The 12307-nt window shown below is 38.3% G+C and overlaps 1 protein-coding gene across 1 annotated transcript; it reads left to right on the forward strand.

The window, feature by feature from the left end:
• Positions 1-3989: 3989 nt before the first annotated feature.
• LOC147525518 (Major facilitator superfamily protein) lies at positions 3990-10995 on the forward strand. The gene is made up of 2 exons (XM_086607821.1): positions 3990-4682; positions 9585-10995. Exons 1-2 carry the CDS (start codon positions 4427-4429, stop codon positions 10634-10636), a joined length of 1308 nt encoding a protein of 435 aa, XP_086463947.1. The 5' UTR covers positions 3990-4426; the 3' UTR covers positions 10637-10995.
• The last annotated feature ends 1312 nt before the right edge of the window (positions 10996-12307 follow it).

Here is a 12307-nt window from a genome sequence, read left to right on the forward strand (position 1 = left end):
TACTTACTGACCAAGATTTAGCGATGACTGCAGCAGTTAGAAGAGTTTTCCCTACTATTCAACATCGATTTTGTCTTTGGCACATTATTCAGAAATTTTCAGAGAAGTTGTCATTTGTTTACCATAGGCTCGATGCTTTGTGTTCAGAGCTTACATATATTATTTGGAAGTCATATAGGATTGTTGATTTTGAAAGCAGGTGGTCTGCACTACTGTTGAAGTATAACTTGATTGAAAATACTTGGTTGACAGAAATATATAAAAACCGTACGTCTTGGGTTTCGGCTTATCACAATGACATATTTTTTGCTGGTATGCATACGACTGGGAGAAGTGAATCAATGAATTCTCATTATGATCAATTCGTTAGTTCGACGACTACACTTATGGAATTTGTCCATGGTAATGAGAGGTCTTTGGAATCGATAGCCAGGAATGAAAGGGAATCTGATTACCGTACCGAACATACTTCTCGCATTGTGGCTAAGGATGCTTTCCTCCTCAAGCATGCAGGTAAAGTTTATACCATTAGTGCTTTCAATAAATTCAAGAAACATTTAGAAAAGGCTAAGATGAAGTATAGAATTGTTGGAAAAGAGATAGACATACATGGAACAGGAATTTATACGGTGAAGACAAGAGACATTAAGCAAACTTCAATTTGGAAAGTGACTTTTAATAGAGGAACTTTGGAGGGTGACTGTGAATGTAAGAATTTTTAGTTCGAAGGATTACTTTGTGCTCACATTTTAAAGCTTTTTCAGTGTTATGACATCGAAGAGATTCCAGATCATTTTATTTTGAAACGGTGGACGGAAAAGGCAAACACATACAGAGCGGTGTTTGATGGTGGACTAGTGGCCGGTCATGAAGACCATGAGCCATTAAGAGTTGCCCATTGTATCAAGGTTGCTACTCAATTGGCTTATGATGCATCAACTAGTGTTGAGACATATGCATATTTTATTCAGAAGATGAGTGAAATGTTTATTGGAGTTTCGGAGCTCAAGGAAACTATCAACAAAACGGATGCAATGAATAATGAAGCACCTCCAGTTGAAGAGCCTATAGTTGATACCTCACAGGTAATTTATTTAGTTTGTTTTTTTTATCTTTGCAATGATAAAAATCCTATTTGATTTTAACTCTTAAATCTTCTTTTCAGCTCTTGGTTTTAAATCCCAACATTTCTCAAACGAAGGGGAGGAAGAAGAAAACGGAGAGAATGAAAGGCCCCAGGGAGGAAGCCTTAGAGAATCCAGGAAGAATGTGTAAATCTTGTAATAAGATTGCTAAGCACGACTCCAGAAATTGTCCAGAAAAATTAAAAAACAAGAGTGTGGAATGACATGCTTGTTGAGTGTGGAAGGACCGTTGGTTATGTTCTTACTGTCTTGTTTTTTTGGGTGTTTTTTTTTCTAATTGTAAGAATTATAAAACTATCCAATTTTTTGGGAGCTTACACCAATGATTTCGGTTTTTTTTTTATGTCGGATAATTGATACTAGAAAAATGGTATGAGAGGCGGTGATCCTAGGTTGTAGAAAGTCCGAGTGATTCGATTGTTGTTCCTGATGGAGCAGCTTTGTCTGCATATCAGTATTTTGAGAATGTGAGGAATTTCCTTATAGCTGTGGAAGAAATGGGACTTCCCAATTTTGAAACATCTGATCTAGAACGGGTAGACACAATTTTGAGAAATTTCGGTTTTTAAGGATGTACATTGTTGCTTAGGTAGCTGAATTTGGACAGGCGGATGTGGTATGTCAAGATTTGGTGGGAGTCTAAAACCTAGCAATTCCGGAAAATATTTCACAAGGAAAAATTAAGAACCTTTTACGAATTCCTTGTCAAGGAACGCATCCAAATCATTTGGTGTGGAACTGAATTCAAATGTTGATCTTGCCCATGATACTAATATGGTTTGTAGACTATAATTATTTTTCGGTTTGTGCTTAGAGTTTTCCATGTTATGTAGTGAGTTCAAAAGTTAAAATATCTGCAAATTAAATTGGTGCAGAATAATCGTTCATTGAACATGTTTGTCCATACTTTGTTTTCAGAGAAGAAACCAAAAGATGTCCCAATTGTAAGAGTTCTTTCTCTGGTTTAGTTATTTCCTTTCAGTATATTAGTAAAATTGTTGTCCCAATTGTATGAGCTATGAACAATTGGACTATGAACAATGAGTTTTCATAGTCCATACTGTACTATGAACAATCAATGTTCATAGTCATGAGTTATGAACATTCTTTGTTTTTATCACAATTGGACTATGAACAGTGATTGTTCATAGTCCATACTGTACTATGAACAATCAATGTTCATAGTCATGAGCAATGAACAATTTATGTTCATAGTCATGAGCAATGAACATTCTTTGTTCATATCACAATTGGACTATGAACAATGAACAATGATTGTTCATAGTCATGAGCTATAAACATTCTTTGTTCATATCATTCAAAAAATGAGTTGGTGCAATATTGTCAGCATGCGCCTATATCCCAGGCACTATAAGAGGGCGGGCGCCTATTTGGGCTTAGGGGCGTACGCCTATAGCCCAGACACTATAAGAGGGCGGGAGCCTATTTAGGTTTAGGGGTGCGCCTATATCCCAAACACTATAAGAGGGCGGGCGCCTAATTGGGTTTAGGGGCGTGAGCCTATATCCCAAGCACTATAAGAGGGCGGGCGCCTATTTGGGTTTTACTTTTCAGTTGTTATTTTCGGTGAGTAGATTGTGGGCTTTGTGACTATGAACAATTGGACTATGAACATTGATTGTTCATAGTCATGAGCTATGAACATTCTTTGTTCATAGTCCACAAATTGTTCATAGTCCACAAAGAACTGTTTCTGTATCCAATTGGCATTCAAATACAATAATAATGAATGAACCCATATAAACAATAGCATAGCATTGAATTATTTTTTACATTGCTGATAACAAAGCTTTAAGTTTACAAAGCTTTCAATGTATACACTAACACACCTTGATCAAATACTTGAAGCTACACAAAACAGGTAACAAAATACAAACCAAAAAATGGCTAGATTTTCTTAATCAAACATTGCTTTTTCTTAATTCCCATAAAATTAAGAAGTAATACAACTTCTTATTTCTTAATAGGCAATTTCGTGCATTATAGGTTTTACCAAGCCTTGAGAAGAACACCGATGCTACTGGCAGTGACGCCTTTACCAAGACCACTGACCACACCTCCGGTCACCAATATGTACTTCATTTTCTTTTCCATTAAGCCTCTGAGAATCAATCAGACAATGCCATTAGTTAATAATAATAATAACAACCTAATAGAAACACGGAAGAAAAAAAAAGATGAAACCTTGGTTTGAAGAAATGGTATAGTCCCCGGTTGGGTCGAGTAGTGGTGTGCCAAATGAAGAAGAAGAGGCGGGGACGACGGTGTTTACTGGTAATAATAAGTCTCAAGCCTATTATTAATAATAATAAGCGATGGAGCTCTTGAATGAGGGAGGAGTTGCAACTTGCTTCTTCGCTCTTTCTAAAGACACCAAGCGGATAGCAATCGAGTCATTAGAGTGATGAGGTTTTATCATTTGGTGGGATCTTCATTTTATAGAGCAAACTTTTTCTCTCTGGTCATTTCTCTGTAGTGGTAGTGGATTTCATTTTCGTTGTTGAGGGGGAAGAAGCCACTTCGTCATCTTCACTGTTCACTGTTGGTGAGGAGAGAGACAGCGAGAAAGGAAGAAGTTTGTGTGTTTTTTTTTGGATTTATTCAACAAGAAAGTTAAATGACTAGTTTACCCCCGTTTTATTCTTTAGTTGTTTGGGGTGTGTGATCTGTCCATTGGATTAGATGTAATCGAACGGACATGACAAGATGGCAAGATAAGCTGTCAATTGGGGCTGTCAAGGTAGCCAGCCCCATATATATATATATGTATATGCACTTTCTAATTTTTTTTTAGATAAAAGGAATACACTTCTGTAACTTAGAAGAGCTTTCTACATTCCTTACATCCATACATAAAATAATCAGCGACCTTTTGACGTAGGGTTTGTCGGGTTTGTCTCCGTACCGCAAGTACATGAGAAATAAGATTCGAGGCTCTGCAAATGTAAAAGAAATTACATTGATCAAACAAAGAGATATTAATGTGATATGAGACTGATCTAACTCCCCAAGATAAATTGGTTCCTTTTCAGCTAAGTGTAACTCTGAATTGATCCACCTCCAAACACGTTGTTACCGCCCCAAAAGTAAAAAGGAAAATTAGCCCAAAGCTGTCGACCGAAAGCTATTCCACACCACAAACGTCCAAAACCAAATTAAGTGCGTGTCAAGAAACCACAGCCCCTCTTGTTTCTTTTTAAACTTGAAAAAACAATGTTTTAAGTTCCACACTGAACAAAGCCCAGGCAGGCAAGTGATCAATGGTATCAAGCGTGGAAGGAGGAGTAGTACTAAAGACACTAGTAGGATTGGGATGTTTAGTACAAGGAGTTCGATGCCTCCCATGGATGGCAGTCAACTTTTTCTTGAAAGACCAACTCAAACTCCATCCTTCCACTCTCCAACTACTTCAGAATTCTTCCAATCTTCCCATGGTTGCCAAACCTCTCTATGGTCTTCTTTCTGATGCTGTTTATATCTCTGGCCAGCACCGCATTCCGTACATCGCCATCGGAGGTAAACAAACTACTATTCTTCTTTTTTCTTTTCAGCTGGTCCCCAAAGGGAAAGAGTAGTAGTGGCCTGTAAGTTACTAGGATAGATATCTCATGTAGGTGTTACATTTATACATTTATACATTTCAGTGCCGGTCCTGACCTTTTGGTGGCCCAAAACGTCACAATAGAATGTGGCCTTATATGCGGTAATACTAAATGCATACATTTTTCAAACAATGAACTGAATAAGACAATAGACCAATAGTCCAAGAAAGAGCCGAGTGACTTTGTTCTTTGAAGAATATTTTTTTATTTTTTTAAATGAAAGTTTGGGTTTTTCTTTTATTTTTTTTAATATAAGAATGAGGTCAAGTAGATTTTCTTTTTGTTTGTCTGTAACTAGTGGGGGTAAGGATTGCAAAACGAGTTTGTATGGAGTTGAGTTCTCAGATTAATTGATTAAGAGATGATCGTGTGTGTTTTTCCTGAATTTTGGTAGGCATTTTTGTCTTAATGAAGTGGAAAGTCTATATTGGAAAGGTTTCCTATTAACAATAATGTGGCCCTATCTTATATATTAGGAGTTGGTGGCCCAAAGCGACCGCTTGGGTGGCTTTGCATCAGGGCCGGCACTGATACATTTATTCGTTACCAGAATTGGGACCATCTAATTTTTATATGCTGCTTTGATTTGATTCACACTCAACTTAAAATGTGAGATCAGTATGATTGGAAGAATAAATATATCAAGAAATGTGATTCTACTATCCTAAGACACAAATGACTTCACCTCAAATTCAATTACACTTTGGGGTGGTACCAATTGGGTTAAATGCTCATTTTACAACTAAGATATTTCTATGACCCCTAGGGCACTTTGTACAGGAAATATGAGTATTGTACTGTGTATTCTATGAGGAAGGTCGTATACTCGTATTGTAGGTATTCTAGGAGGTGTCACAACTTGAGTATTGAATGCATATGGATAGAAGATGCTGACTCTATTTCACAAGAAGTTCAGCTTACAAGGAAACAAACCTGGATTACGAGATTTGTCAGTTCGAGAGGCAAAAAGAATGTGGTTTGCTCCTTGATCTGATGGAGTGATGGACTGCCATACAACTTTGATTGCGATAGATGTGGGTTCAAGAGTTAGGAAATAAAACCCCGACCTCATGACTACTGGGAGGTTTTCTCGACCTTCCAATGTGTATTTTCAGGAGAGCGGAACTGTTTTATATCCGTACTTTTTCCAAGAAAGGATAGTATGTATATTGTTATGCTTTCTATAAGGGATGTCATAGTCGATAATTGATGCATTCTAGTTTCGACTTAGAAAATGAAGACCACAAAGGGGGATGGTGTTGGAGACTTGGAGATGGTCATAAAACTTCACCATTTGAGGTAACTCATTTCCATAACGATAACAAAAAATTAAAAAATGATTCAGCTATGTATCTTTTAGTTTATCTTGATTGAGCTCATTTATGTTTTTATGGAAAGATGTGACTTAATCTCAAAGTAATAGCTGCATGTGGTGGTTAAGCTTATGGAGTGAGATTTGAATTTCAAGTTACCATGCTATGAGTTCTAGTCTTAGGACCGAACCTTTGAGAGCCTCTGCCGGGCCCATGATCTCAATTCAAGCGTACCACGAGTCATATCCCTGGTGGGACGAACTGTGGATCCCTCCAACTGTGGTATTAGCTTATAACTAACCAGCATGTGTCATGCTTGTGTTGCCTAGTCCGGGTATCGTGTTGTGTACATGCCCTTGGGCTGATAAGACATTTTGTGCTCCAGATTGACCTTGTCTAGTCGGGTTCATCCCCCCTAGTGTTGGTAAGTTCCGAGTAAGCCTTCTCCCATGCTCCCGGCCCTCTGAGTTTGAAATTGACGCTGCCCCTACCTTGTCAGTGCTGGCTAGATCCTGGGGGCAGCCAGCCTTAAATCTTTGGTTGTGAATGTGATAGTGCAGCTCTGTGTGACACTGTTCATCGACCTCGACTCCAGTAGAGTGGATAAAAAAGTGGCTGTGCACAGCTGGTCTCCTCTCTGGTAGATGTTTCTCAGAACTGATAGTGCTTGGCAGAACTAATAAGTAATATTCCTCTGGAACTCGGGTTTCCTCTTGTCAATATATTTCCTTAGATTATTATTACTAATCAATCTGCCCAGCATGGTTAGGAGTGTCTCGTCATTGTAGAGGTTATCCCTTGGCCAAAGTAAAGGTCCAGATCTTAGTGGATAACCTGAGTGGTTGGAATGAGTCGAAACAACTCTTGTACTGGTCTTGCAGTTCGGGTTTCTGATGCAGGGATGACCGCAAAAAGGTTTTCAACAACTTCGATTCCGTCTAGCTGAAGGTTAATCTCGAACAGATTTCACGGACTATTTGTGGTTTCTGTGCCGGTACCATTCTCAGCCGCTGGACTGGTGCTTATAGAAATCAACTCTCTTAGTATTCCTGCCATGGCTATGTTGCAGAATCTGTTATGGTGTAACTACATGGAGAAGAACTGCAGAAACGGTTTGAGTCTGGAACTACAGCTATGACTGAATTCGTGCCTGCAAAAAATAGCAAAAGTTTAGATTTGCAAGTCTGATGTGGGAGAGAGAAGATGATATGAATTAGGGTTTCACATTGATAATTGAGTCCTATATTAGTTTCTATGTCATTAGGGAGTACTAGAATTGGGTGTAGTTAGTATTTTGAGGTTATTTAGAATAAGGGTATTTTGGGATATTATTAATTCCGAATTTAGGGTGTCTTATTTGTTTTAGAAGTTGTATTTCTATATAAGGAGTTGTAGGCCTTTGGCCAAGTTAGTTTTTGGATTGAATTGAATTGATTTTAGCTGAGAATTCGTAGAATTCGTTTCTTTGCAATTGCGATTGCATCAGAAGACGTGGGGAAGGTATTACTCTCCTCACGGACAACCCCAAAAGGGGTGAGGATCCACGACAACTCTTTGCAGTAAGGAAGGCTAGAAAATGAATCCGAGGATGGAAAATGGTGTTAAATTAGGAGGTGGGTCTGCACCAATGGGAGACTGCCTCCTTACCCAACAAAGCATGTATTTATGGAGGAATGGACTACTCTCCCAAGTTAGATTCCTTAGTTAAAGTCACAGATGCATGTTGGGTGCTGCGGAGGGTGAGCTTAGGGGCTAAGCACTGGGCCTGGGTGATGGAACCTTTAGAGACGATCCTGGACGGCCTGATGTGCAATGTGCTAGGGGTGAGCCTAGATCCTAGCCTCCTAAGTATTGAGCTTGGACGCGCTTTTGACTAAATCAATAGATTCTGCAAAGTGACCGAGTGAGGGAGATAACTTAGCTCCATGAATACTTCCTTCATTATTCTTCATTTCTTAATTGATCTAAACTTCCTCTAATGGAAGGATATAGCCGATCCCCCAGTAAAAGTTGAACAAGATTGCGTTAGTTGAGGCAGATTTGAATTTCAATTGAGAAGGATCATCTCTAGTCCGTGGACTGGACCTTTAAGAAGCTCAACTGAGTCCATGCACTCACTCTCCACCCACCATGAATCATATTTCTGGTGGGTCAGGCCATGTGGGGCGACTCATCTTGAGCTCATGAAGATAAACGGTTTGCATGGTCCCTCGATAGTGATGTTGGTGGGTTGTGGCATGCCCAATTTTATTTGGGGTCCACACACTGAGATCTTATGTTTATCTTGTCAGGCTGTTCGATCAAGCCACATGTGCTTAAAGCCTTAAACAGTGATCAATTCGTTTGTCCAGTTTAGTTCTTAAGGTTCTCTAATGCTTCTATTTTTTAGATTGCTTTATGACTTTTAAATCTTTCTTTGTACATTTCTTGTGACGTGGTTTGAGGCTTACCCAATGTGTCACCTTGAGGGACACGCCTCACCTCATCTTAGCAAACCCTTGATTAGTAAGGAAATTACAGTGTCATCATTTTGGATCTACTTAAGCAATTTATAAAATTCTTAAGGTTGTTTGTTTCAATTTTCTATATCATTAATTAAATGTGAACAAGTTGGTGAGTACAATACCAAATTGAGTAACTTCTTATGAAGAATTGGCTATTCAGCCCCTGTTAGTGACAATTTATGTTTGTTTCAAATATAAGATACTTTTTAAATGTCCCTGGTTGTAATTTACAGTTAGGGTGCTAGTCAGAGTAACATGTTATTGTGAAATGTCAAATAGGTGCCAAATAAGCAATATGACATCTATGTTAGCATATGCTAAAATATCACTCCAAGTTTCAACACAATGCTCCTGCTATATTTGGGGGCCAAATGAGTTATGGACAGGCAATCTCTGCCACCCGTCCATTATTATGCAACATATAAAATTTGTTCAGGGGAATAAGTGGATCGATGGCAGAATCTTTTGGTGCCTGTATCTTTTAGCACCTGCTATCCCCCGTGCTAAATTTTCTTCTGTATATAGCACACGATAAAATGGCATGGTTGTTAGCAGCTGCATTTGAATGTGATTTGGGGCCAACAGGTTTCACCTGCTTTAGCTGGTGCATTGGACTTGCTCTTTAGTTGATATAACTAAGAATAATGCCTCATACTGACGGAGTAATTAAACGTCTGTTGGGCAAGTTTACGGAAAAAAAAAAAGGAGATGGATTATAGAGCAATTCTATTTACTACAACTATTGAGTATTTCATATTATCATATTATCATAGACCAATTTGGTCCAAATTGTTGTTTTTCTATTGAGTGAGTATTTGGTGAAAAACTCCAGATGTGGTATATGCATTTACATGTAAAATAGAATAGACATTTAATATCTTGACTTATCACTTGAAAAAGCACCAAAAACTATGGAAGAATTACTTCAGCTATTGATAAACCTTTTCCGAACTACTGTAGTTCTCCTCCCTTTCTAATCTAATTGTTTTGCTTATGCAGTGTTCTTGCAAGCAGTGTCATGGATAGCAATAGCCCTTCTTCCGCCATCAATAATATCCATATTCTCGGTCACAATTCTTCTACTCCTAAGTAACCTTGGTGCTTCAATTGTTGAAGTTGTGAATGATGCCCTTGTTGCTGAGGCAGGAAAAGAACCCGGTTCATCTTCCAGAAATCCGACAAAATCACCATCTGGTGAGCTCCAGTCATTTGTGTGGATGTGTGGTTCAATTGGTGGAGTCCTAGGGAACCTCATTGGTGGAGTTGCCATTGACCGATTCTCCTCTCAAACAATATTTCTTGTGTTTGGTCTGCTTCTTGTCATTCAACTCCTCACAACTATCACAGTTCGTGAGAACTCCCTCAGTCTCCCTGTAACTTCATCTAGTAATGGCATCCGAAAGCAGTTGTCTGAGCTGGTAGTAGTCTTAAGGAAACCAGATATTGCTTATTCAATCGCATGGCTGGCTGCATCTTATGCTGTAATTCCTATCTTGACTGGCACAATGTTTTTTTACCAAACAGAGCACTTGAATCTTGATTCTTCAGTGGTAGGAATCTCTAAGGTGTTTGGGCAGGTAGCTTTACTTACATGGAGTGTGATATATAATAAACATTTGAAGTCAATTCCGCAGAGGAAGTTAATATCTGCCATTCAGGCAGTAACGGCCATTTTCATGGTATCTGATGCCTTATTCGTGAAGAGGATCTATTTGAAGTTTGGTATACCTGATTCAGTGTATGTCATTATCTTCTCGGGTACCTTGGAAGTACTGTCTCTATTCAAGGTGCTTCCCTTCAGTGTGCTCTTCGCACAGCTTTGCCCACAAGGCTGTGAAGGGTCTCTGATGGCATTCCTCATGTCAACTCTAGCCCTCGCCAACATCATGAGTGGTTACCTAGGTGTTGCACTTGCATCATTTCTAGGAATCTCAGGAAAGAATTTCTCTTGGCTTCCGTCTGGCATTATAATACAGGCTGTGTGCACAGTCCTTCCACTCTTTTGGTCCTCGTGGATTCCTGGTGATATTAAACTCAAGAAGAAGGACTAGGATGGAGTGAATGAAGTCTTCCCATATTTCTCCCGGAAAAGAAATTCCAGAATACTTTGGGGATGGTGAAAAACTATGTGTAAAGCAGCCACCGAAAGAACAAGTTTTTTTCTTTTTACTTTTGTTGGAGCAATGATAGACTGAATTCAAAGATCAATGGCTGGGGGAGGTTGATTCAAACGTTTTATTTTTTTTTATATCGTTAGCAGTTTTCGAATCTTGGAGGGCTTATGTAAATAAATCAATGTTTGAGTTGACAGGAACACTTGTGAACTGAACAGGATAACTCATTACATTAATGGTGGTAGAACGAATGTAATGTTTATTAACGTAAGGGAGAAATCGATACAAATTGCTTATACATAGGCTCAGTTTCCTGTTGCAAGTGAACTTATGAATTACTGATGAATTCAATTTGTCAATATTTCATTTGCATCATTTGGCGTATTTCATTAGGTATGTTATTTTAACTTCTTTTACACATCCGGCTGTTAACTCCTCACAGAGATTGTGGTCCTTAGTGTGCTAATCTAGGAGTAAGTTTGAAATTACAGTCATTGTCCACCAGGGGTCTGGAACTCCGTTCCGCTGCAGCTGCTTCTGTCTCACTACTTGTTAAATGCTTTTTTTTTTTTTTTTTTTTGGCTAACTCTTATGCAGGGATGCTGACTTCCATAGAGTTTTTGCTGGCTCTATTTGTATCGACAGCGTCCACCACTCTCCCATCTTGATAACAGTAATAGCATTGTTGTTAGCAACAATCACTGAAAAGCCTTTTCAGATTGTTCTTATAGAGAATGGTCAGACCTCCACTCATAGAATGGTCAGACCCACCACTCAATAGATGGATATAAGGGGATGTGGGTGGGCGGCCGGGCGGTCTCCATTTAAAGAAGATTATAAAAACTCCACTCGCCACAAGTCGAACCTAATGCCTCGACCACGACCCTAGCCCTCTTTAAAGGCTTTAGGGTCGGGCTTTAGGGTCGGGCTTTAGGCCGGGCTTTAGGGCCGGCTTTAGGGTCGGGCCTATATATTTTTTTTTTTACTACATTTTAAACTTTTAAAACTCATTTATATTACAAAAATTCACAATAATCTACAAACTAAAGTCCAACCAATCTAGAATAATCCTCGTGATAAGTCCAAAAATTTAAAATGCACATCCACAATCTAATGAATCAAGACATCGAGAAGTTCGAATTTGTTCTTCCTTGACTCAAACCTCACTAAAATTACATTTAACATTGAAATACATTATTATCATTTTAAAATCATAAATTATTTTTATAATAGATTCAAACAAATATAATATTACCTTTCTTCTAATTTAAAAGTGATTCAAGCTTTGTATATGGAAATGAAAATATTGGCTTTTGAACAAGTGATGGAAAAGGTTTGAGATTACAAATGTCATTTTTCCTCGACAAAGGTTGTTTTTGTTTCTATGTTACAAATGTCCGCTATTTTTGCTTTAATGGTGTGTGGAGAAAATCTTTAGTTTTAGACTTGGCCGCGTGAATAAAAATATAATTTATAAGAAATAAGTGAGAAAAGAAATTGAGAATAATAAGTTATGGACTTTGACTTGATGATCAAAGGAATAAAGTCTTATTTTTATCCAAAAACCAAGTTTTGTTATATAAAACAAGTTATTGGAAGTACCCTTTG

The sequence above is a fragment of the Coptis chinensis genome, chromosome 1 (genome assembly GCF_015680905.1).
Source record: "Coptis chinensis isolate HL-2020 chromosome 1, ASM1568090v1, whole genome shotgun sequence".
Taxonomy (NCBI): domain Eukaryota; kingdom Viridiplantae; phylum Streptophyta; class Magnoliopsida; order Ranunculales; family Ranunculaceae; genus Coptis; species Coptis chinensis.